At 42.5% G+C, this 26,726-nt stretch overlaps 1 protein-coding gene across 1 annotated transcript in view; it reads left to right on the top strand.

The window, feature by feature from the left end:
• The window catches only part of HTR1E (5-hydroxytryptamine receptor 1E), a 43,477-nt gene extending 17,280 nt beyond the window's left edge, over positions 1 to 26,197 (top strand). The window contains exon 2 of the mRNA XM_074946868.1: positions 24,690 to 26,197. Within this exon, the coding sequence (XP_074802969.1) occupies positions 24,870 to 25,964 (1,095 nt within the window). The 5' untranslated portion in view covers positions 24,690 to 24,869 and the 3' untranslated portion in view covers positions 25,965 to 26,197. The remainder of the gene's footprint in view (positions 1 to 24,689) is intronic.
• Positions 26,198 to 26,726: the final 529 nt, after the last annotated feature.

The following is a 26,726-nucleotide window of genomic DNA, read 5'->3' on the forward strand; positions in this document are numbered from 1 at the left end:
TAATTGGGGTTTGGAAGGAATTTTCCCCCAGGTCAGATTGGCAGAGACCATGCAGGCTTTTTGCCTTCCTCTGCGGCATGGAGCACAGGTCACTTGCAGGTTTAAACTAGTGTAAATGGTGGTGTCTTTAACTTGAAGATTTGAGGACTTCAGTAACTCAGCCAGAGGTTAGGGATCTATTACAGGAGTGGGTGGGTGAGGTTCTGTGGCCTGCAACGTGCAGGAGTTCAGACTAGATGATCATAATGGTCCCTTCTGACCTTAAAGTCTATAAGTCTAAAGGGGGTGGAGTGAGGGTGAGGATCTCACCCTTATGTATCATGGCTTGATCCTGCAAACGCTTATGCATGTGTTTACAGTTAAGTATTTGCATAAATATTTGCAGCATCAGAGCCTATATGGATGCATGACAAAGTGAAGTGGAGTTAATTCAGATGTACACTAGTTTAAGTGGTATTAGTATCAGGCCCAAAGTGTCTGCTAGTAACTTGCCCCTATCCAGAGGGCTTGCCCAAGGCCTACTGTACCACAGGAGACTCACTTAATCCCCAATTTGAGGAAATGATCCTTGGTCTAAAACTAAAAACAACTTCAGTATACAAAACACTGCATCCATGGCAGCATGCCATTCAGCTTTTAGTATTACAATACTCAGTGTTCCCATTCCCACCGTTTTCTTGTGAGTTTTGCAATATTTGTTGTTTTTCTTAAAGCCACAGTGCCTCAAGTCATAATTATGTGGGACTCTGAGCTTTCATTTTTTTAAAGAAAGTAAGTTTCTAGACTTTGTGGCTGTGGAAAAAAACAGGAACCAAGTGCCCCCTCAGGCTCAGAACCCAGAAGGCAAAGAAGAAGAATCCAACCTGTTTTATTTTTTTAAAATCTCAGTTTTTAATGCAATTGCATGATTTGGGGGACTGGATTCATGATTTTTGAATGGTTGGGGTTGGCAATGCGGAACACATAAAGCATAATTAATTTTGATATTTATGTATGTTTTATAGATTCACGGGGTAGAATAGTAATAATGAGCTCTGACTCAGGCTCTTCCTGACAGATAGGCTTGGAAGCAGCTGGTTTTTATCGGTGTACATCAGTAAACGTCGATTTCACTCCCCCACACACAAACCGACGGAACCCTATTTTCAGCAATAATAACCAAAATTACAGACAGACAAAGTAAGAAAAATGCTGCTTGAGAACTGATTACGGTTTGATTTAAGGATATTTACTTTGTACATTTTGACATATGATGCTGACAATTCGTGTTTTAACAGGTATAAAGCTTTCACTTTTTGAATCTCAACATCTACTGTCATTAAACAATTATTTAATTTCCTGCAACTGTGAAAACTTAAATTGATAAAAATGGAAAAAAGGCTTAAAAATAAATATCGATATGATCTGTAAAAATTATGAAAAAATTGAATTCTGCCACGCCTGCTGATGGATAAGAGCTATCTGGACTAAAGGCACAGAGCTTTAGTTCTCCCAGCTAGTCACTAATTGCCAGAAAACGCCCTTCCCATCCGTTTTTATTGATGAATCTGGTTTTCATTTCAGACTATTTCCTTGTCTCTGTGTCACCGCCTCATCACTACATCATTAGTGTCCCAATGCTAAATTGCTCTGGCCCTCCACGGACATGCAGGGTCTTGATTTACAGAAATTCAGGCCTGTCTGCATTTTGTGCATCTCTTTGACATGTGTGTTGTTGAATGCGCATGTGCACCCTTAGTATTTTGCATGCACAGGTGACCGTCTAGCCCTGTGTGTCTGCAAGCACTTGATGCAGCCCACCCAGTCTGCGCAGGGCTGGAGTCTGAAAATTAGGTGCCCCGTGAACATTCTTGGAGAGAGAAGAGAGAATGTAACTACATCCCAGGCTATTCTAAGCTAGTCCTTAGCACAATAGGACCTCAGTCTTGACTGGGGCTTCTCTATGCTACTACAATACAAATTATTACCAGTAATAATAATAAAAAATATAAACAAAGTTAGATCAATGTTTGAACTGGATTTGATTTAAATATGCACTCTTGGTAGAGAAAGAGAAGTGAAGGGGGTCTTATGTAGAGGCTGATCTTGCGTCAGCTCAAACAACATATCGGTTTTATGGTTGTTTCACGGCGGTGGTGGTGTTTGTGGTGGTATGGTCGCCTGAAAATCTGACTGTATTGCAAGTTAACTTTCCCTTGATGGCAGTAAAGTTCAGGATAATGCAGCCCAGCCCAGCATCTTGTGAGAAACTAGGTAAGATGGCAACGAGTACACAGCATACATGAACGCAAGGAATTTGTGGGCATCTGCAAATTGTAATTTATTTGAAATCACTATTGTAAAATGAACTGGGACAAGATGCCTTATATTACAATTATACACCATAATGCAGATGTTCTATAGATTCAAATATGCGTTTCTGGGCCACTGATTTTCAGTGCAAAAGATAACAAAACTAATAAAGCTTGAATATAACAAAAGGGTTTCTCTTTTAAGTCAAAGCTGCATGAAGCTCTTTCTTTGAATTTCACAGCATGATGCAACTCACAGGCAGTGTTTTAAAGCCGTAATTCATAAATGCAATCCACTTCTACATGGAGCTGGAAAATCTCTCTCTGATGGTTATGTTCAGAAAAAGAAGTAGATCCAAAATAAAGTCACCCTTCCTTGTGTGTGTCTACATAAATATTTCATTGTGTACTACACTGAATCTTAGGCATTGTACAGGGGTTAGGTCATTTTGTAGAGGTTACAACTTAATGATATCAAGCAGGTAAGGACATTAAGGAAAAGAGTAGCTCATTTTTACTTTTTCAAGTATATTGAGTGACTCAACTTTTTTAGAACAAGTGTGCTGCAAACTTTTGAGAAAAGAGCCTTGCATTTGATTAGAAAGGTTGTCATTATGGTTGAGGTGTGATTTCTAATCTAACTTCTCTCCCTGCAATTCTTCAGCTGCTCAAAACTTTCTGAAACAAACTCCTTTGGGGGCTGGAATTTCCCATGTTTGGCTTCAGGCCAAAAGCAATTTTTTTTAAGTTTGAGCAAAAATTTCAGCTCCTTCAGTTATATGAACATGGAAAAAATACACTTCTCCCAGATGTTACAAGTTAAAATGTTGTGCTTACATATCTCCAAAGTGTCTGACGCTAGAAACTTCAAACTTACTGCATTTTATACTCCCTACTGAGGAAGGACAAACAAGGAAAATTGAAAGAAATCAATTCTGCAAGAACATTTTTAAAATTAAAAGCCTAATACAACAAAATATGCCTTTGTCTTTCTGCAAGGTTATTATTCTATTCTGGATTCAAGATTCTATTTATTAGACATTTGACACGAGAACACAATTTTTTTCCGCTGCGGGTAGTTTGATTTCAAGAGGGAGTCAAACTGTTCATTGTTGGGTGATCGGATTGTGGGCCAGTTTTTCAGAATATGGCCTCCATTTTGGCAACATCCATTTGTGGGCACAAAAAACTGTGGGTGCAGTTAATGTCACTTGGCTGTGGAGGTACTTGATTTGAGGCTGCTTCCATCCACCATGGCATTGGGGAGATCTGGTGAACAGTGTCCATACTCGAAAGAGTTGTATGGATGTTCGCCCTGGTAAGTTGCCTCTTAAGGAGTCTCAGGATCATTGTTCCGATAACGCACAGCATGGGGTCCGCTACTGTACACCCCACTAAGTTATCTTTGGCTGCAAGGCTAAGTTACTTGGGAGTTAAGGCCCAGTGTATGTTATACAGGGGAGTCACACTTAAATTTCAAAGTTATTAAATTCAGCCCTTGTTGGGGTTCTGCAGTATGCGGGGTTTTGTTTTGTTTTTAAAGACTTCTTCATATGTTTTATCAACTCAGGGTCAAATGGGGCAGTACAGTTTTAACAGTTATCAAAAATACTCTGCATTTATCAAAAATTATTTAAAGAACTGTTTGGTCAAGAAGAAAAACCATAATAATCACCATTAAGTATATTTTCGTGATATTTTGGAGGCATTTACTGGTAGATGTTGGTATGAACTTATTAAGATGGGAAAGCACCCGGCATTAATTTAAACATGAATTCCTTTATTAAGTCCAAAGGCCAAATGGTATTTTATACCAGTGGTTCTCAGCCAGGAATCCAGGGGACCTTGAGGGCTGCGAGCACATTTCAGGGAGTCCGCCAAGCGTGGCCAGCATTAGACTCGCTAGGGCCCAGGGCAGAAAGCCAAAGCCCCATTGTGCAGGACTGCAGCCCGGGGCCCCGAGCCCCACCACTCAGGGCTGAAGCTGAAGCCGGATCAACTTAGCTTCGTGATGCCCCCCACGGCATGGGGCCCCAGGCAATTGTCCTGCTTGCTGCCCCTTAATGTTGGGCCTGGCTTTTATATGCAGAAAAAACAGTTGTTCTGGCAGAGGTGGCCCCTGGAGTTTTTATAGCATGTTGGGGGGGCCTCAGAAAGAAAAAGGCAGAGAACCCCTGGTTTATACATGTGCGCTAAACATGGCTAACAGCCTGAAAATAAGCAGTCACTACACTTAATTCAGTAACAAAGTATTCATAAGCATGTGATCAGTATACTTACAAATAGGCCAGACCTAGGGAAAACGGTCTCATCCTGGCATGCTTGGGCACGATCAAGTAGGATCTGACAAAGAACTTTCAGATTCATGGCTCTCTTTGTACCCTTCAGTTAACTTGCTAGCTTTAGCAAAAAACTCAATTTGAAATGGTTCATCCTTGTTATTTTCCTTTCTCCAAGGCCTTTCTTTCTTATCTCCTCCCGGCTTGTTGCTTACCAGTAGAACAGTGGGAAGGTTTGTGCTTGTTTCTTTTAAGAGAGTTTTCCATTGTCTTATTACTGCAGCTTTTCATTTCTATCAGTTACTTTTTGAACCATTCATCCTTCCTACTACAAATAATAAGTAATACTACTAATTATTCTCACAACCTTCCTTTACTTGCCGATTAGAGTCTTTTTCTGCTTACTAGCCACAAACTATAAAGCAAATATATTATTTTAACCAATCTTAATATCACTTTAATTCTTTGATTTCCTAACTATCTCTACAAAACTAGAGCCTGCCCTTTATAAATTTTTTAAATATCATATCATATCGTATCTTTTTTTCCAATATGATTATAGTGCATTAATGAAAAATACAGCTTTGTTAACTTTGGCCTTGATCCTGCAATGAGTTCTGTGCAAAAAGTGAGCCTCAGTACCGACTTAGAGTTCATTGCAAGATCAAGGCCTATCAGCAGCTCGGTGTAAAAGAGGATGCATGCCCTGACCCGCTCCTTTCCCTCCTGTTTTGTACCTCATGCCTCTCATTATTTGCTTTCTGAGGCCAAGGAAGCTTTGTTTGCACGTGATCAAAAATACTCACTCCAAAAACTATTAAGAACAAGAAATGTATAACAACCATAAACATTCCATGCACGCTACATACATTTAACGTGTCTCGTGTTCTCAAATTTAGTGTCCCAAATGCAGAGACAAGGCACAGGTTTCTTAAGATTATTTATTTGTTAACACAACACAGATCTAACTCTGAGCTTCTCCGGCAAAACAGGAAGATCAACTAGCCTCTCTAAGTTGAATTCAGTGGTAACTATGGTCTCAAGTTCAACCTAGTAACAGGATGTCATGTGATCAACGTATAGTCTTCTTTGTGCAGTACAGATAATATACTGGGAACAAGTATAAAATGTTTTGTGTTGTCTCCACTGTGACTCATGGCTATACCTAGATAATACATGAATTGAGGTGTATAGTGGAAAAAGCTATACACTGAGTGTGAGTTGGTCCATTTTTCAGCACATGGGAGAACAGTTTTCCCTTTTTACCAGAAATAATTAGGCTGTGTGCCAAATTCTGTCCTCTGATACACATACACTGCTCCCCCACATCAACACATATAACAGAAGGCAAAACTTGGTTCACTGAGTTTTATTATATCCTTTAAAATGCTGCTTAATCTTTATGATACAGTGCCTCTACATCTGTCATTACACTATAGCTACGCTGGAAAAAACAGAGACTATACTTACCGGATGGGGAACTCTGTCCTGGGAAGCAGTGTTTATGAAAAAGTTTTGGGGGTCATGGTGGATAATCAGCTGAACATGAGCTCCCAGTGGGATGCTGTGGCCAAAAGAGCTAATGTGATCATGGGATGCATAAAGAGAGGAATTCCGAGTAGGAGTAGAGAGGTTATTTTACCTCTGTATTCGGCACTGGTGTGACTGCTGCTGGAATGCTGTGTCCCGTTCTGCTGCCCAAAATTCAAGAAGGATCTAGATAAATTGGAGAGGGTTCTGAGAAGAGTCACGAGAGAGATGAAAGGATTAAAAAACATGCCTTGTAGGGATAGACTCAAGGAGCTCAATCTACAGCTTAATAAAGAGAAGGTTAAGGGGAGCACCCTCCGGGAAAAATTAGTAGGTGCTCTGCACCCACTGGCAGGCAAGCTCTCCTCACCCCCCACCCCATCTCCTCCTCCTCCCTGCCCCCCAACCACGCCGTGGCCCCACTCCTCTGCCTACCTCCCAGCGCTTCCCCCCGGCTGCTCCTTCCCCTCCCTCCCAGCATACCGCCAAACAGGTGTTTGGCGGCACGCTGGGAGGGAGGGGGAGAAGCAGGAACATGGCACGCTCAGGGGAGGAGGCGGGAAGAGGCAGGGCCAAGGTGGAGATTTGGGGGAGGGGCAGAGTTGGGCAGGGACTTTGGGGAAGGGGTTGGAATGGGAGCGGGGCAGGGGTGGGAAGAGGTGGAGCAGGGGCAGGGCCTCATGGAAGAGGTGAAGTGGGGGTGGGGGCAAAGGGGGGGGTCGAGCACGCAGGGGAAAGCGAGGAAGTCGGCGCCTATGAGTTGACTTTATTACAGTCTATAAGTACCTATATGGGGAATATTTAATAATGGACTCTTCGGTCTAGCAGAGAAAGATATAACATGATCCAATGGCTCGAAGTTGAAGATAGACAAATTCAGACTGGAAATAAGATGTAAATTTTTAACAGTGGAAGTAATTAACCAGTGAAACAGTTTACCAAGGGTCATGGTGGATTCTCCATCACTTAACAATTTTTAAATTACAATTGGATATTTGTCTAAAAGAAAAGCTGTAAGAAGTATTTGGGGGAAGTTCTGTGGTCTGCATTATACAGGAAGTCGGACAGGGTGATCACAGGGGTCCCTTCTAGCCTTAGAATCTCTGAATCTAATAATGCATTTATGCTGTAGTTATATTGTGCTTTTTGATAACCAACCAGTTATATGAATTAGTGGTAATTTGTTAACAATGCGCCTGAATTATTTATTTTTATTATTATTATTTATTTTTAGAATTCAGGTTCACTAACTACATTGTATTTACACTGAAATTACTCCAGTCATGTGGGCACCCTATCAGTTATCCGAGTTTAGTAGCAATTAAAAAAATCAAAAAGTGTAAATATAGTTTACGCTGGAGAATGGGCACTCATTTGTTTTAGAGATAACAAAGGTTTCAGAGATATTCCCTATATTGACATGTGGACGATCACTAAAACTAATAATCTCTAGCATCAACATGAATATTAAATTATCCAACTATAACTGCAGTGTAATTATAGTCATTGTATTATAACCAAAATATCTTTATGTGCTGCCAACTTCAATTACGCTCTGATGAGGATTCATAGGATCAGGTGACCTTTACTATTAATAGCAAAAAATAGCAGCTGCTATCTTGGATATATTTTTACATTTATAAAAACTTTAATTTACAGAACTTCCCTTCCCCTTTATTTTACAACTTTGTTTTTATGAAGAATGTTGTTGGGCACTGCACTGGGGAGCGGATTTTAATACTTTTTCCACATTGCTACATCAGTGTGAGCTGATGTAACTCCATTAATGTCAGAGTTCTAGCAGCTTTACAACAGAGAAGAGAATCAGGTCCTTCCAAAACAGCAGTAGCAAATGAAGGCGGAAATGTGTTGCATTCCACAAAGTATGGAATAAGTTCTACATGCAAGGTCTTGCAGCCCTATATGAACTTCATCATCAGTTTTGTGCCTGTGTTCATGTGACAAACTGTGTTTGCATACAGACATCATGGTCTATCTTAGCACTTTTGTATCAACCATGACAGTATCTGAATGCCTGAGACTGGCACCTTTGGCAATGAGAGCACAGATCTTTAATATTTGAGATAAAGGTCAACTCATTAGTAACAAATCTGTCTCAATCTTTTAAGGGTATTTTCCCCTCCTTTGGGTTGTCAGTAACTTATTTTCCCTCTCAGTTTGCAGTATGGCGTTTTTGGTCATATTACCACCTTACTCTTCACCTAGCACCACTGGCTTCATTGGCATATGGTAGCATGAAGTGTGAGTAGGTCATCACAACGTGACCCTTTACCACTACGGTGGAGTCAGCAATGAAACCATTTTTATTTGCAATAGAGTCACTTTTCCTCTTTCAATACAATCGAAAGCCATTCCATGAGTTAACTGTGTTATTTTATCCAACCGAAATTGGACAGATATGTACTAAGGTTTAATCCAACACTCAGTGCAATCAGTGGGAGTCTTTCCATTGATTTCAATGTGTTTTCATTCAAGCTCTAACACAGTGAAACTCTGACAGGCTCGCAAGCGGCTCTTTAATGTGTCTCCTGCAGCTCTTGGCAGCACATAATATTAAAACACTGATTTAATTAACAACCAGTCAGGATGCTTTTACTGTGTTATTAACCAATTGTAGCTAATAAAATAATAATACTTGGTCAGTCATTTTGCTGTGTGAATATTATATGAATTATATACACACACACACACAGATATACATTGACGGGAAATATTTCCCGTCATACTGTTTAAATATGAATATATAGTACTAGTGTAAATGAAACAATGAATTCACACTACTCTGGCTCTTTTGGGTAATGTGGATCACTAATTTGGCTCCTGAACCACTGAGGTTTGCATATCACTGCTTTAGCACATTTTATATATAGGCTTAGCAGAATTTGATTTTTTTTATAATTTTGATTGATAATCATGTTTATTTTAAGCACTTTATTTGTATCTATTTAATTTTTCAGTAGCAGAGATTTATGGGGGGGTCAGACAGTGGCAGGGGTCAGACAATTATTTAATAACAGTAGATTTTAAGTTTAGAAAAGTTAAAGCTTTAGAATCATTAAAACACAAACTGTCAACATCATCTCAAAATATACAAAGTAAATATTCTCAAATCAAACCCTAATTAGTTCTCAAGCAGCATTTTTCTTACTTTGCCTATCAGTAAATGTCAATTATTATTGAGAGAAATTATTTTTCTTTGGTTTGCGTGTGTATGGTGAAATCAACATTTACCAATAAAAATCTAATCCTTCCAAGCCTATTTATTTAATTATATTAAGAAGGTTTACCCTGTCTAATTTATACAGTTGGAGCTTTTAATAATGATAGAACCAGAGCTGTGTATTGAACAGCATGTGTAAGTCTAATAAATCATGTGTTAAAATAGTCCTTCAACCTCCAGACATAGAATAGTAAAGATATAATAAAGAAACAAACAAACATTGACTTTAAAAACAAGACATACACCGTGACATTTAGCTTGTACTAATGATAATATTCATGTAAATCCAAGTTGGACCATTTCCCCAGAGATGAATAAATAACATTCAGTGGTTCTGAGGTAAATATTTATGTGTTCAACATGTCTCTAAGCAGCAGATAAGAAGTGAAATGGAAAATGAGTTTACAAGAGAAGGTTCCCACATTAAAAATGTATATGTCATTACTATTTTGCCCACAAAAGCTAAAAGCATCTGGTGGATTTGCGATAGCAGACTATGATACATTTCTTTTATTAGTTGGTGGTAGGGTGATCACCCATCCTGAATTGGATGGGACAGTCCCAAAATGCAGCGTTCAAGTCCCAGTCCTAGGCGGAATGACTCCAGAACAGCCCCTCTCCCCACTAGGCCCTGCCCCTGCTCCTCCTCTTTTCCTCGAGAACCCGACCCCGGCCAGGCTAGAAGCTGGAGCCAGGCCACAGTAAGAGCCACCTAGGGAGCCCAGGTAGCTGTGGGGAACCATGGATACTCCACCTGCCTTGGGTGGCACACCCTGGGGAGCGGGGACATGGGCCAGGGGCTGCTCTTCGGCACCTCTGAACCCCATCCACAGCAGGTGGAGGGTTTGAGGGTCCCCAGAGGGGGCTGACCAGGAGAGCCTGGACAGGCTGACCAGGAGATGTGGCCTTGAGGGGGGAAGAGAGAGAGTAGGCATGGAGGCTTGGGTGGAAGAGGAGGAGCTGGGGCTATGGAGGGAGTGGGGCTTCTGCATGTGTCCCGCTTTTGCCTTTTCAAAGGTGGTCAGCCTAGTTGGTGGCTTAAGTTGAAAATAACTAAAGTCACGTGAGCTCTCACTGCTAGTGTCGTGATCCTGGCACACAAGCTCAGCTATAGTGCAAGAACCCAATCCTGAAAACACTTGTGGTAAAATTTTCAAAGGTGCCTGAGTGACTTAGGAGCCTAGGCCACAGTGATTTTCCATGAGACTTAGACTCCTCAGTGCCTAAATCACTTTTGAAAATGGGACTTAGGGCCTTTTGAAAATTTCACCTTTAGTATGGGGAGCAGTGCTTACCAATGGGAGTCAGTCAACCACACCAGTAAGCGGTATATCTGGTAGCAAGTAGCAGAAGGACTGAGCCATCAGCTGGTGCCACAAGTCATCATCATCATGTTCCTATTACACCTCTGGCATACAGGGCAGTGATTAAGCTCCTCCACTCCTGTCTGTTTCTGGCAAGTCTTTCAATGGTTCCCCAGCTGTGCCTCAGGTTTTTCAGCTAGGCTTCCACAGCTCTTCACCATGTTGTTTTTGGGCAGCCACATTTTCACTTGCCTTCAGGTGTCCATCTTATTGCTACTCTGGTGGTGGAATCAGTTTCCATCCAAAGTACATGACCGATCCATCTCCAACGCCTCCTGGCAATGCCTCCTGATGGTGCTCAGATCCTCTTGGGTGCACTGTGTCAATAGATCTTGGTTTGAGATTGTTCTGGGCCAAAAGATACCAAAGAAAGGAACTCTCAGTGAGTGTAATAACTAGCATGGTATCACACTTTTATCTGTGCCAAGCAAAGTATTGTGAAATATCATAGTCCAACATATATCAGAAGCAGTTGATAGCATTCTCAGAAAAGAGCACACTGGTTTTTGGAAAGGGCGTGGATGCACAGACCAGATCTTCACTCTACAAAACATAACAGAACAGTGCTTAGAATGGCAATGGCAACTCTACATAAATTTCATAGACTTTGAGAAGGCTTTTGATAGCATTCACAGGACCAGCCTATGGCACATTCTGCGGGCATATGGAATTCCTCCCCATATAATCAACATCATCAAAAGCTTCTATTTCAACTTTACATGCAGTGTTGTTCACAGTGGTGCCAAAAGTGTGTGAGGCTTAATTCATTTCTGTAAAGTGCTTTGAGAACTTTGGATGGAATGATGTATAGGAGAAGACCATTATTAGTGATAGAAACTTGTTCCACCTCGTAACTCTTGCTAGATATGATTTGGCTTCCAGAAAGTTTAATTTGATGGTTGCCTTTCAAAGAATTAGAGGGGAAAACTAGGTTTTTAAAGATGCTCCACTGATGTGGTTTAACCATGGGCTGCTGAACCAGATTTGCTCTTAGAAGAGAAGAATAACCCTTTAATATGTTTCTTCCACCATCCATGATTGCACTTCTACCCAGTCTCTCTCTCTCACGCATCCCAGCACGTATTGGTTGAGGCCCAAGCAGGTGCTTTGCTCAACAAATAGAAAGCACCTGGATCTCTTCATCCTATCAAAAAGGCTTCCAAAAGTAGGGAAACAAATCTAAAAATTGTACTATTCTATTCTGTATAGGTTCTTTTATCATTCTCCTCACTGTAGTATCTGAGTGCTTTCCAGGAGTGTATTAAGTGAAGTGACTCACACCTGTCACGAGTGGTTTGATTGCACTAAAGTTGTCGTACAGATTCAGCCTCTTCCCCACCTCCAGAATTGTCCTCTCCAACTGAAGGAGGAGAAATGTTGGCCTCAAAGTCCAAAAAGTTGGAAACAGAACCCCAGATTATTTCTTCCAAATTACTTAGACAACAGGCTATGCAAAAATAGCAAATATTTTTCATTTATGTTTTCCTGACATCTTCAAGAAATAGTGGGATCTGCATCAAAGCATGTGTTTGTGTGTACTTTTCAAAGCTTTGTTCAACAATAGAACCATTAATGAGTGGAAATGGGCCCTTTTCACTCAAAATTGTCCTTATTTTTGACCCTAAAAAGAGGTCCTCTGGATCATTCCTGGATTGATCTGTTTACAACATGAACAAGAGCACTTTTCCAGAGAACAAAGCAGAGGCAAAGTCGGCAACACATTGATTATGTGTGGCTAAACATAAGAACGTGTGACGCTGGGCCGTTTCTTTTTTCTAGGAATTGATATCTGCTGCCACAGGATGTCATCTATACATAGAAGCTCCTCTGTTATTTCTGAAGGCACAAATGTTCATAATATCCTTAATTTTGGGAGAATGCTCTCTGAGGCAGGTAATTGATGGATAAGCTCCTTTGCCCTCTGTCTAGTTGACTGACAGATTCTGTCACATCCAGACACTGCAGTGAAGGGACTGACACTCCCTCCCTCCCCCCCCATTGAGGGTCAATAGATACTAATTTCTGGAAAATGAAATTGACAAGAAAGGAAATTTCATCTCTTTCCTTTTGGTGCATGAGTGCAAACGTACATTGACAGTGATGTGAGTTACATGTGCCTATTGAAGAGAAAAATAAACCCTTTAATGTTTGCATCCTCACTCTGCAATTTAAACGTATTAGCAAACTGTCCCTTAACTCTGTGCTCCAGATGGATCAGTCAAATATAGTCTCCTCTGATCAGCTCTGTAAGTAATGAAGATGATACTCTCTCTATGAATTACACTAAGGGAGTTCAGAACTTAGCTGTCAGCAGTGATGAGCTGCCAAAATCTTAACAACGGGTTCCCTCCTCACCCCACGAGGGGGTCGTTGCCCACCCCCACCCCCCGGGACTTCTGCCCCATCCAACCCCCCCACGTTCCTTGACACCCCCCCCAGGACCCCTGCCCCATCCACCTCCCTCCCCTGTCTCCTGACTGCCCCCAGAAACGGGCAGGAGGGTCTCGTGGGCCACCGTAGTGGGTGCCCAACCCACCCCTAAGAGCCAGAGGCACCTGCCGGGGGGCGAGGTGGGGAGTCCCAGCGGTGCTTACTGGGGGCAGCTCCCAGGAAGCATCTGGCAGGTCCCTCTGGCTCCTAGGGGCGGGGGAGTGTAGCTGCTCCCCCCCACTGATCGCATGAAAAGTGGTGACTTAGGTGCCGACTCCCAGGGTGCTCCAGGACTGGAGCACCCATGGGGAAAATTGGTTGGTGCAGAGCACCCACCGGCAGCTCCCCGCCCAGCGCCGCGCCCAGCCCCAGCCCACCTCCGCTCCGCCTCCGCCTCCTCCCCTGAACGCGCCGCCCCACTCTGCTTCTCTGCCTCCCCCCCCACACCCCACCCCCGGCTTCAGGTGTTCAGCAGGAAGCCAGGGAGGGCAGAGAAGCAGGCCGCGGCTTCCCACTCAGGCCCAGGGTGGCAGAGGTGAGCTGGGGCGGGGAGCGGTTCCCCTGCGCCCCCCCCCACGTTACCTGCTGCAACGCGGGCAGCCCTCCTCGGGCCCCCCCGCCCGAGCTCACCTCCGCCTCCCTGGGCCTGAGTGGGAAGCCACGGCCTGCTTCTCTGCCCTCCCCGGCTTCCCACCGAACAGCTGATTCGCGGGAAGCCTGGCGGGACAGAGAAGCAGAGCGGGGCAGCAAGTTCAGGGGAGGAGGCAGAGGGGAGGTGAGGTGAGCTGGGGCCGGGGGTGGGGCAGGGAGCTGCTAGTGGGTGCTCTGCACCCACCAAATTTTCCCCTTGGGTGCTCCAGGGCTTGAGCACCCGTGGAGTCGGCGCCTAAGGCACCACTTTGGGCCGGTTAAATTTAGAAGCCCTTTTAGAACCGGTTGTCCCTCCTGGAACAACCGGTTCTAAAAGGGCTTCTAAGTTTAACAACTGGTTCTAGCGAACCGGTGCGAACCGGCTCCAGCTCACCCCTGGCTGTCAGCCTCTAATATGCTCTCTCATTATTTGAACTGTCCTCCCACCAGTATTTCATCTGATTGCCGCTCCTGGTCAAATATTCAGTGAATAGTCTGAATGGAATTTTGAACAGGAGGAAACATTATGGAAGACCCTTAGGACCTGTCAATTCTCAGTATATTAAGTCTCACTTTATTGGCTCTATGAGGGGGAAAGTGTTTTTCTTTTCTTTTCTTTTCTTTTCTTTTCTTTTCTTTTCTTTTCTTTTCTTTTCTTTTCTTTGTGCTTCTAGAATCAAATAAAAAAGTAAAAAAATGTAGTGCCAGGACACTGGAAAACCACAAAGCAAAAATAACTGCAGATCTCCTATATTTTGATATGTCAGACTTTTCACAAAAGTTATGTTGGATTTCTTCACATATGAGCACCTGCACTACCCAAAGCAGAGATTCTGTTCCTCCATCAACATCTTCTATGTTCACAAGTTTTCCCCGGAAGACGATTTCCTTTCATTTGTTTTTAGAATGCCATCAGCATTACAAATATACCATCTGACAAAAACTTTGTAAATTCCAAGAAAAAAAAATATTGTTAAAATATTTACTTAAAAGCTTAACTTTGGTTTAAGTAAAAAAGTAAAAAATATTGTTAAACCAAAGTTGAGCTTTTAAGTAAATAAAACCTTAAGGAATGCACCTTAATAACATGGTATAGTTAAACACACAAAAAATATCTGCAAGGTAGGAAGTTAAAAAAAGATCTTACTTTAATAATTAAAAAATTGGCTGTATAGAAATGCAAAGTTAGGGTAACGCAACCACCTTAACTTTAGGTTTTGTTTAAAAAGATCATACTAACAGTGTAACTGATCCATGGCTAACTAGCCACTTGACAGCTGTCACTACTGCACACAACAACCATTCAGTACTTTGTGGAAGAAGCTGGGATAGAAACAAGATCTTCCTGCTCAGCAAAATCATAGGCCTCTGCCACTTGAGCTGAAAGAGCAGCAGTCATAGGTTTCAGTAGTACAGGACCTATCATACAATTGATCTGTGTTAATTCTGTCCAGCAGATGCCGCACACTTCATCAGTGCATTACAAAAGAAAAGACTACATGGAACCATTTTTTTCTTTTGATTTGAACATTCCTCTTCAGTGTTCGCAGCCTAACCACTACACCAGTGTGGGTTCATGAGAGATGACATTGACTAAATGAAATGTGAAAGGTAAACTAATATTTTGTGTGGTGGAAAATAAGTTAGATTTTTAAATGTTCAAATTCAGTAGTCTAAGGTGTTATCAACAGAGGTACAGAATTATTTTTAAATGATTTTTAATCTGACAGTCTCTGTCTAGCTAATAATTAGAAATGGGGCATCTGCGGTACTTATCTACTGGCAATGTGGATATTTTACCATCTGTGAAGAATTGTATCCGTTACATACACCATGAAATCTGTGGTGTATGTTTATGTCAAATTGCAGCTCATCACTATCTGACAGGCTTGCCTGAGATTTACTAATGTTTTCTTAATAGAAGTGGGTAAAAATGAGTACTGTACTTCTCTGTGAATGAAAATTGTGCTGCTGCCCATGGGGGAAAGTGTGATTTGAAGAGCAACACTAATTATTGTTTCTCATTTGTATGTGACAAGACTTACCTAGGAAAAGTTTACCTCTTATAGTGGAGTTCTGAAAACAACTCTCTAAAACTGGTGTAATGGATCTCTTTGTATATTGTCTTTCAGGGACTCCAGATCAGATTTATTCAGCCCTAGTTTACACAGATTTGCACCAGTCTAATTACAGGTGCTTTTTTATACCAATTTAGTTAAGCCAATGGAATACTCTGCGTGGATATTCCTGAATCAATTTACACCTTGCTTATCTCAATTTAGCTTACACTGATTCATTAGGAAATGCAGCTAAATTGATAGAAGCATGGTTTAAACTGACTTAAAGGTCTCCAGGTAGGGATTTTATATCAGTTTACATAAATCAATTTTTAAACAGCAGCTTGCATGTAGATCGGCCCTCAGTTTTTAAATTTTCTAATTCCAGCCCTGTGGATGCGCTTGGGATCTCCGTTCTTTGTGTCTTGTGCGTCATCTCCAAAAAAGATTCTGTTAACTGTAATGATGGAAAAAAATCCAGCCCACCTTCTCACAGCTGTGTTAGCTCTGCAGGGCTAACAGGAGTTACACATTAAAAATGTTGCTTTTGTCAGAAAAGTAAGCAAATATAAGCCTGAATACGCATGTGTTTGGCTAACAGGGGACAATTTTACATAGTCAATTTTCTGAACATAATTTCTGTTTAAAGTTTTTTGTTTCAAATAACCATACATTGAATGTTAAGTCTGCACATACTCATCTGCTTTATATAGGTCTGTATTGTTTTAAAAGGTTTGTGCATGTGACAAACCGTGGCTGCGTGCACATGCCATCTTTGTCAGCAAGGACGGAAGCAAGGACTTTCAGCACTAAAATTGCAGACAAATTCTACTACTTCAGCTAAGGGAAAACTCCTTGGCTGTACAGTCACAGAGCTCAACCACTACAGGGAGCCAGGCTCACAAGGATTAGGCCAGTGTGTTAAATACTCCTCCTAGACAATCTTGCCCAAGCATCTGAGGTCAACAAAAGTTCAACTCCTGATTGGGGTGCTTTTTTTTTTTTTTTAATGAACCATAGCCACATACACACATATCCCATAATTGTCAGTAGGTTTCAACCTGGAGCCTTCAGCACCAGAAATACAGGCCTGCTACTTTGGCACCATAGCAGGGCTTCGTTTTTTAATGTTGAAGGTCCAGGCTCAGTCCCTGCTGACATCCAGGCTATCTGTGCGTTTGGCCACAGTTTGCTACATATGTACCCTGGATCCATGTGAACAGTGATTTGTATCCATCTAAAACAGATATAAACAATTACAATCATGTTTTAAAATAGAGAGGGGCAGACAGAGCGTAGCAAATGACTACAGGTAACAGTTCAAATTCAAGGAGCAAATTAAACTATGGTAAGGACTTCACTTTAAAAATGGGGCTTGTCATAAGATCGGCAGTGAAGGACCATGGACAGAAACCAAGCACACATTTAGGACGCTAGCTCTGTGGAATAGTAGCGACAAAGTTAGTGTACAGCATTGCCACTCAATAATGACATTTTGTAAATACTGCAAAAAGTGGCTAGGCTCCAATAGATGTTCCATAAGTCATTAAAATTAAAACATAAATGATCTGTATTAATGTAATGTGTTGTGACGATACCAAACCAAATTGCTTCTGTCTTTTACAGAGGAAAGTCAGTACGTCCTCATCATTATATAAAACACACAATAGCAGGCCACACAATATCAGAATTATTATGCACTGCTTTACAGCAAATTGTGTACAAAGAGAAAGTGAATTGATTGGTGATAGTCAAACCCCAAAGTACTCAGCCCTTCAGTATAGATAACCAGCCAATAGGCCAGATGTTCCTCCAAGCTGCTTTATTAAGGCTGTGCCCCCAGGCTTTGGATTTGCAGTGTTGGTTCAGTTCTCCAGTTTGTACCCTAAACAATTTAACTTTAAAACTAGGACCCAACGTTCGCTATGGTTTGTGCAAACCTCAGTGTGTTTTGCCACTGACTTCAATAAAAGTAGGTTTGAGCCTTCATTGCAAAAGATTCATGCTGCTCTAACCTGGAATCTCCATAACTGAGCTAGACATCTCATGAAGACAAGCTCTTGTGAAATTTCTGATACATTTCATTGATCTAGCACAAAAATAGCCTCTCTATTTATTATGCTCCTGCAGTTTTACTCTACAGTAACGTAAACTACACCAGACCCTCTCACAGCTTGTTTTCATTTTCTCCACAGTACAGCAGGCCCCAAAATCTCACAGTATAAGGAAGGTGGGAATGAGATGCAAATTTACAGGTTTAGCTTGCTTTACACCCCTGACTATTCCCATTATCCTAGCTGCTGCACAAAACTTTTCGAATACTATTTGTTCAATATGAGGGGAAAATACTGTATATTGTGCAGTCAATTAAAAAGGCTATGGTAGCATGACTCCTGTAGCATGCAACTCTATGGGAGTCTAAAGAAGGACTAATGCCCTAGAACAGGGGTGGCCAACCTGAGCCTGAGAAGGAGCCAGAATTTACCAATGTACATTGCCAAAGAGCCACAGTAATACATCAGCAGTCCCCACATCAGCTCCCCACCCTGCTCCCAGCGCCTCCCACCCACCAGCAGCCCTCCCCACACCTCCCGATCCGCTGTTTTGTGGCATGCAGGAGGCTCGGGGGGTGGAAGGAGCGAAGGGAGGGCGAGGAAAGGGGTGGAGTTGCGGCAGGGCCTGTGGCAGAGCCAGGGGTTGAGCAGTGAGCACCCCCCGGCACATTGGAAAGTTGGTGCCTGTAGCTCCAGCCTCGGAGTCGGTACCTATACAAGGAGCCGCATATTAACTTCTGAAGAGCCAAAGGTTGGCCACTCCTGCCCTAGAATATAATACATTTTAAAAATCAACTGCTTTCAATTAAGCTAAGCAATATGACTGGCAACTAAAAAGCAAACTGAGAAGACCAGTATGGGTTTTTCTGAAACAGAAATTTCTCTGAATTTCTGGTTCACAGGAAAAAATTTTTAAAAATGGTTTTGTTTTGATTTGGAGTGAAACCAAATTTCTAAGTATCATTTCTTGTGAACTGGAAATTCCACATTTTGGCCAGTTCCAATATTGAGATTTAGTTAACATTTTACAGCACTTTGAAAAATACAGTGTTATATAGGTGCTAAGCATTATTTTCCACAAGATAAATCACATTTTAATAAAGCAGCGTATTTTCTTCCCATTCACAGCTGCAGTCACAAAAGGGCCAGCAGGATAAAGTACTCAAACCAAGTCATGTTGTAAGGGAGATGCTTTCACTTCAAATTGATCTACTAATGTGAAGGGAATAGAGATGTATTGTTTGTGTACTGTGGACTCATAACCTGGAGGTAATTTTAAAACAAAAATCAAGGGAATCTGCACTGTCACTCTGGACGGTTCCCAAGACAAATCTTGCTCATCTGAGAAGATGACAACTTTGGAGAACTTTGAGTATGTGAACCATGTTGACACAAGATAGTGGGCTAGATTCTCCATTGTTCTGCTGCTTGTGGAGCCACTGACAACAGCGCAAAGTGGGTGTACAATGCTACCAAATCGGAATGGTAATGATTTACATGCACTTCGCACTGCTGTAAATGAACCCAAGGCGCAGGGCCATGGAGAATCTGGCCCACTATGTCAAAGCAAGTAACAAAGAATTTTAGAAAACTTAGACTGACTCCAATCTAAGAGCCACTGGGGGTGGGAAGAGGGTCAAGTGGGAGTGGACACATATCTGGCAAGAAGCTGGGGCTGAGGGGGAGAACTGGGGCTCGTTTGGCAAAGGGATTGGGACATTGAGCATGGAGACTGGAACAATGAGCCGGGGGACTGAGATTGGATGGGGAGCCTAGGACTGGGAGCCAGGGGGCAGGAGGGAAGAGACAGACTGGACAAGGAGCCAGGAAAGGAGAACTGAGATTGGCTGTGCAAGGCAACTTGGGGCAAGGAGTTTGGTGGGAGGTTCAAACTGGGACTGGCTACGCAAGGAGACTGAGACTGGGCTGAGGAGTGGTGACTGGAACTGGGTAGGTGAGGAGAATGGACACACAGAGTCGGTGCAGGGAAGAGAGAGGACTGGGATAGGTTGGAGGGGAGGGAGCAGAAGGGGTCAAGAGTGGTGGTACAGGTAGCAGTGTCTGTGTCCTTGTGATGGGGTTTTCACTCCACACATGCTGGGAAAGGACCTGAGACGTCCATTAACCTGCCTGTTCACCCCTGGAGGGTGGGCCAGGTCTAATTCGAAATAAAGCCCAGCTCGGGGAGAGCAAGGTTTGTCTCCATAAAGAGCAGGGTGAGACCAGCTGTGGGGAGGAGAACACAAGAGAAGGCAGAAAGTTCAATCTCTCTGGGAAGCAGCCTGAAAGAAGGGTGAGAAGGAGACCAGACCAGACCAGACCAGACAGTCTACTCCAGGGGTGAGCTGGAAGCCTGAATGGAGGCAGGGCCCCTGAGGGAGCTGTAGCCTGCCTGAACCCTGAGTGAGGGAAGGAGTGTGCCAGCTCCTGGGCTGTGGGGCTGAGCAAGGCACAGAAGCCTTTGGGTAGCCAGGAGACCAGTAGAGAGCAGCAGAGGCATGCCTGGGATGTTGTGGCTACTAGCTGAGCCCAGCAGGGCAAGGCTTGGTTTGGTTACATTGCTGTGGGACTTCACATAAAGGACTCTTCAAAATGGTCTCGCTGGAGGGCCACAACATTTTTATGGCCAGAGTAGGCCAAAGTACAGGGCAGGGGGAAACTGAGGCAAAAGTTGTGCAGCCGGCCAGCAGGGGAGGGAGGTGTTGGTGCAGCAACTTTACTACTGTCCTCTAGAAAATACTCCCCTATAGAGCCTGGAATGGAACTCAAGATTCCTGATTCACCACTCCTCTGCTGTCACCAAACATCAGTAAAACCCACCGGCAAAGGGTGGGTCTCATTCCCCACTAGGGCTGGTCCATATAGACCAGTGGTCCTCAAACTTTTGTACTGGTGACCCTTTCACATAGCAAGCCTCTGAGTGCGACCCCCTTATAAATTAAAAACACTTCTAAATGTATTTAACAGCATTATAAATGCAGGAGGCAAACGAGGGTTTGGGGTGGAGGCTGACAGCTCACGACCCCCCCCCCCATGTAATAACCTCGCAATCCCCTGAGGGGTCCCAACCCCCAGTTTGAGAACCCCTGATATAGACAATAACAACCTACTATCAGTTATTCCATTAGCTCAAGTGGCAGAGGTCTGGGTGGTGGCTCTAAAAGCTCCGAACTCATTGATGGCCCATCAGGGCGTCAATATGATGCCACATGATGGAATTTCTGTTTTGTCAGTTTGCTTTTTTAAAACCTAGGAAAATTGTTAAAACAAAAGTATTCAGGTTGCAAGGTCAAACACTCAAAAGTTAGGAAATACCAGAACTAAGGTTACCTGCGCAACCTTAATTTGGCCCACCTGTGCATATGCATTGTGACACAATCTTTAATTACATGATCACATGTTTTTTCCATAGGACCCCAACCTCATTTAGTACACAGGATGGACTTACTCAGGGGATGACTCTGAGTTGTGTAGTAAATGAGGCTGTTGGTTGTAGAACCCCTACACCATTTGTTGACGACATGGGAAGGTGTGTAGGGAATGAAACAGGGGATTGCAGGAAAAAGAAAGGACAATCTTATAATAAAGGCAGTTGCATGCTGGCCTGGTGAATTGATTCTGTTCCTGCTTCTTGCACAGAGTTCCTGTATGATGCAAGTCAAGTCACAGAGGCCAAACTTTTCACAGGTGGTCACTAATTTTGTGTTCCTCATTTTCTGGGTGCCTGACATGAGACCCTAGGGTTTGATTTGCAGAAGTAATGAGCACTCCCAGCTGCAACTGAAGTCCATATAAGCTGTGCCTGAATATAGGAAGTGCTGTACAATGCTAAGTGCTCTGCAAAAAGAATCAGGTTCCTGGAGTCTCAAATTGGGCCCCCAAAATTAGTAGAAACTTTTGACCTGAGTCTGTCTCTGCTCCCCATCTATAAAATGGGGAGAATACCACCCCATAGATAAATGTAGGTTTCTGAAGCACTCAGATACTAGAGTAATAGGCACCAGAGAAAAGTCCATAAGGAAATTCATAATTCTGTCTCCAGAGCAGGGTTTAATAGTGTGCAGTAAAAAAGGCCTGGGCTGTACATTGAACACTCAGGAGAACATAAAATATTGAAAAGCTTATCATTAAGTGACAACTGTACATTTTGGACACTGAACGAGGCAACGGTCTTACAGAGAATATAGTGTGGGACCACGGAATTCAAGGCTGTACCGTAGTGCATGCACATAAGGGAGACACATTAAGGTTGCACAGGCAAACGTCATTCTGGCATTTCCTAACTAGTGACTGACTTTGCAGCCTTAATGCTGTTCTTTGAACACAGAAATACATATTACACGCAAACAGCTATTATCCCTCATGCTCAAAGTTCATTCCAAACACTGAGCGCAGGTACTGGAAGCAGCTTTCACAGCTATGGATTTTGACAGGAAGGAATCAGAACATTGTTAACCTGAAACTGGCCTCTCAGCCTGTTCTGAAGTACCTGCAGATTTATGCTTTATAGCGAGAAGTTGTTGTGGTTGGTTTGGGGTTTTATTTGGGGGAGGGAGAGTTGCTTTGGTTTGGTTTGGTGTGTTTGCTCAGTCTTCTCAATTACTGCAGTGGTTTCCAGGGGGGAAATCCAATCCTGTTGAGCAGCAGAACACAAACAACCCAGTTGTTGATGTGCACCCAGCAGTGTGTTGTGTTCTACTGAGAGCATTTGCACTTGTGCCTATTAAACTAGGATCGTTTACTTAAGGACATTATACTAAACAAAAAAAAGAATGTACTTTTAAAGGCAGCTATTGGGTGCAAAGAGAGACAGCTCAAAGGCTCCACTCCCTAAAAATAAATCAAAGTGAAAAGCCATTTGAGAATAATTGCAATAAGCAGTTCTTATGTCCATTAAACCCCCTCAGACAGCCATGCTGGGGGTTATACAGAGTTGCACTGTCTCAGGGGGTGCTCCAGGAGCCATTGTGCCTCAAGGAATCACAATGTGCCCTGGAGCTCCCAGGGAACTAAGGATAATAGGAGGGGAGTACATCCATTGCACCAAAGTACTCCATGTGCTCCCTTCTACAACTGGCCAGCTCCACAGGCTGGTGTGGAGGGGGAAGGAGGCCATGTCCCACTGCCATGGGGGTGACTTGTGCACCAGGAAACACTAGCCAGGTATTTGTACTCAGAAGAGCATAGGAATTGCTATTGTGCCTGGCCTCGGTGCAATGGGGTGGGTGAAGGCTCTTTGCATTATCCCTCTCTTGCATAGAGAGGGCAGCCACACTCTGGTCCCAAACTAGCACAATCGGTTATCTCCAAAGACTTGTCTTTCGGCTTATTCCAAACAATCATTTTAACCCAACCATACCACAGATCTGATATGTGAGCTTCTATCATTCTTTTCACACTTGTTTTTAATTAAGAGAACTGGGTAGTTATATAAGAGGAGAGAACTTAGCTTTCAGGAGGTCTCTTTTGCTTTCATTTAGACCAAACATTTAAAACTCTTCCTATTTTGTTTGTGTACAAACACATAATATTATAGATCCGTTTTCCACCATTAGGGTTGGATCCAGGTCCTGCTGATGTCAGTGGAGTCTTTCCACTGATGTGATTTAATGGAGCAGGCCTTACATTTGCCATGTCCTCTGTATTCAGCTTAATTATAACTGGTGCAGCAAAGTCACTTTTAAAAGCCTTCCTGGGAATCTAGAGCTGCCTACTGCAGCTGTTGCTAGTGTAACACACACAGCGCCTGGGTGTGGTGCTGCGTCCCATCTAGTGGCACTGAGACCACTTAGGTTAATGAATCTGCTATAGCGTTAGCTAAGGACCTCATGGCTTTTAGCTCATGCAGTGGAGACTCGTACACTAAGCTCCAGAGGTCTCAGGTTCGATTCCAACAACTGGGGTCTCTCGGTGTTCCACTAACAGCAAAGTCAGTCCTGCACATCATGAATACCCAGAATTCTCACTGATCCCAGTGGGCTTGAGATGGCAAAGGAATACGGGGTAAGGTCCGCAATCTGCAATTGTCATTTGAACTTTTTCAAAATAAAATACTAAAGGTTTTGTTTCAAAATAGGATCTTTTGAGATTTCTTGGTGCTTGTCATCTCACTGGCTTGTGTGACAGTAAGAAGTTGATGTAACCCTCAAAGCAAAGGCATATGCTTTTTGTCTCTCTCCTCCAAAGGCATGCACAGTAGGATATGGCAAATGTCAGCAGTAATTACACAAAACTGCATAGGCTCTTAGCAACACTAATGTACTGTGTGATGCTGAATGTGTGTTATGAAACTTTAAACGTTTGTTTGAAAGCTGCTTATTATACAATAATCTGGGTATTTTTTTTAAATGTGCTGTTTCCAGGATATTAAAGACAGACATGTGAATATGAAAAATGAATTGAAATCGATGAAAAGCTAGTAAGCATTAGTTGAAATGGGCTTTTGTTTTAAACAAGATATGCAGGAGTAATGTGTTTTAAGACCGCAATTAAAGTAACAGGATAGATTTTCTCTACTCATAATGGTTTGGAATTTGACTTGCAAAGAAAGAAAAGAACTGGATCCTAAGAGGATGTAAATTGGCATAGATTTACTGAAGTGAATGGAGCTACACCAGTTTATACCCACTGAGTATGTAGCCCAAAAGTGTTCTTTGGGACTAAGCAGTAGCGGGAAAACTGAAGAGCAGTGAGGGAGAAATGGAAGTTACCAACATTCTTGTTTGAGGCAGTAACATTAAAAGACTAGGTTTTTTACAGAAGAAAAGTTGGATTTTTCTACATTGGTTAACTGATATAATTTTTATCTTCTAGGAACACTGGATGTTCTGAGCAGAAGGAAAAACTGGATGTTCTGAGCTGATCTAGCGAAAATGGGACAAATAATTTGACATCTGAAGCTTTTCTCAAATGGAGGAATTTTGAACAGGAGCCATTAACATCTAGAAGTGGCAGCCTTTTTCTCTGTGTATCCTGGGGTGGGGGGAGGGGGGAATGAATTTCACAAACTGCACAACAGAAGCCAGCGTGGCTGTCAAACCCAAAACAGTCACCGAAAAGATGCTTGTTACCCTGACCTTGGCCTTAATCACAATTTTGACTATGCTGCTGAACTCTGCTGTAATTACAGCAATTGGCACCACCAAGAAACTACACCAGCCTGCAAATTACTTAATATGTTCACTAGCTGTGACAGATCTGCTTGTTGCTCTTTTAGTCATGCCCTTGAGCATTACATACATAGTGATGGATACGTGGACTCTGGGATACTTCATCTGTGAGATATGGCTTAGCGTTGACATGACCTGCTGCACGTGTTCAATTCTTCATCTTTGTGTCATTGCACTGGATAGATACTGGGCAATCACAGATGCTGTTGAATATGCCAGGAAAAGAACGGCAAAAAGGGCCGGGCTTATGATAGTCACTGTATGGACTATATCCATTTTCATTTCGATGCCACCTTTGTTTTGGAGAAATCATCACAGCGTCACTATTCCCAGCGAGTGTCGCATTCAACACGATCACGTGATCTACACTATTTACTCCACTTTTGGGGCATTTTATATCCCCTTGATGCTAATACTGATCCTCTATTACAGAATTTACCATGCTGCAAAGAGCCTATACCAAAAACGGGGGTCAAGCCGCCACCTAAGCAACAGGAGCACAGACAGCCAAAATTCTTTTGCCAGTTGTAAGCTCACGCAGACGTTCTGCGTGTCAGACTTCTCGACATCTGACCCAACCACGGAATTTGATAAAATACATGCGTCAGTGAGAATTCCTCCTATTGATAATGACCTGGAGCTGGCTGGTGACCGTCAGCAGATTTCCAGTACACGGGAACGAAAGGCTGCTCGCATCCTGGGACTGATCTTAGGGGCTTTCATCTTGTCGTGGTTACCATTTTTCATTAAGGAGCTTATTGTGGGCCTGAGTGTTCGCACGGTGTCTGCAGAAGTAGCTGACTTTTTGACATGGCTTGGCTATGTCAACTCCCTTATCAACCCTCTGCTGTATACTAGTTTTAATGACGATTTTAAGCTGGCCTTTAAAAAGCTTATTCGGTGTTGGGAAAATTCTTAAAAGCACCTAAAGGCAGATATAACATGACGCCCTGGCCTTAAGAATGAGTAAAATGAGCTGAATTTGGCAACATTTTGCTTGGTAAAGGGGATTTTTGTGTTTGTCTTTATGCTTGACTTCTCTTTGGCCTGTAACTTGTTTTGCTGTTTTCTACCTCTCATGTTATTATAGTACATAGTTTCAAACACATTTTATTATATTGAGGCACAGAATTCTTGAGAAAATAAACCAAAAACCCCAGTTATCCATTCATTTTTAAAATATCTTATTTAAGCAACAATTTAAAAAATACATATTTATAAAACAAATGGTTGATTTAACTTGCACTATGACATGGAGGTTTATAATCTATATTCACATAAGTACTTATCTGGTTAAGAATAAACTCAGCTCTTGATCATATCACTTAATGAGTGCAAAGTGAGCTGTAAACCTGCAATGTGGTATTCAGAGAAAACCGGTTATTTTCCTTCTGAATGAATGGTAATTTTGATCTTAGTTTATTCCCAAATAAACCTACTCAGAACACATTCTGCTCTCCTTACACAACTGCTAATCTGGAGTAAATCCAGATAACAGAGCAATACTTGGCTCATTCCTTCTAAAAAAGGAGCCTGGCATATACTCAAAGAAAACATTTTGTTTTAGTTGGTGCCTCTTTAAAGTCACACAGCTAGATTCACACAGCTAGGGAACCCAGCTACAGAACTGGTCCTTATTATTGAAAGTGCTTCCTGTGTGGGCAAAAGAGTGGAGGCGCTG

This window comes from Natator depressus, chromosome 3 (assembly GCF_965152275.1).
Source record: "Natator depressus isolate rNatDep1 chromosome 3, rNatDep2.hap1, whole genome shotgun sequence".
Lineage (NCBI taxonomy): Eukaryota > Metazoa > Chordata > Testudines > Cheloniidae > Natator > Natator depressus.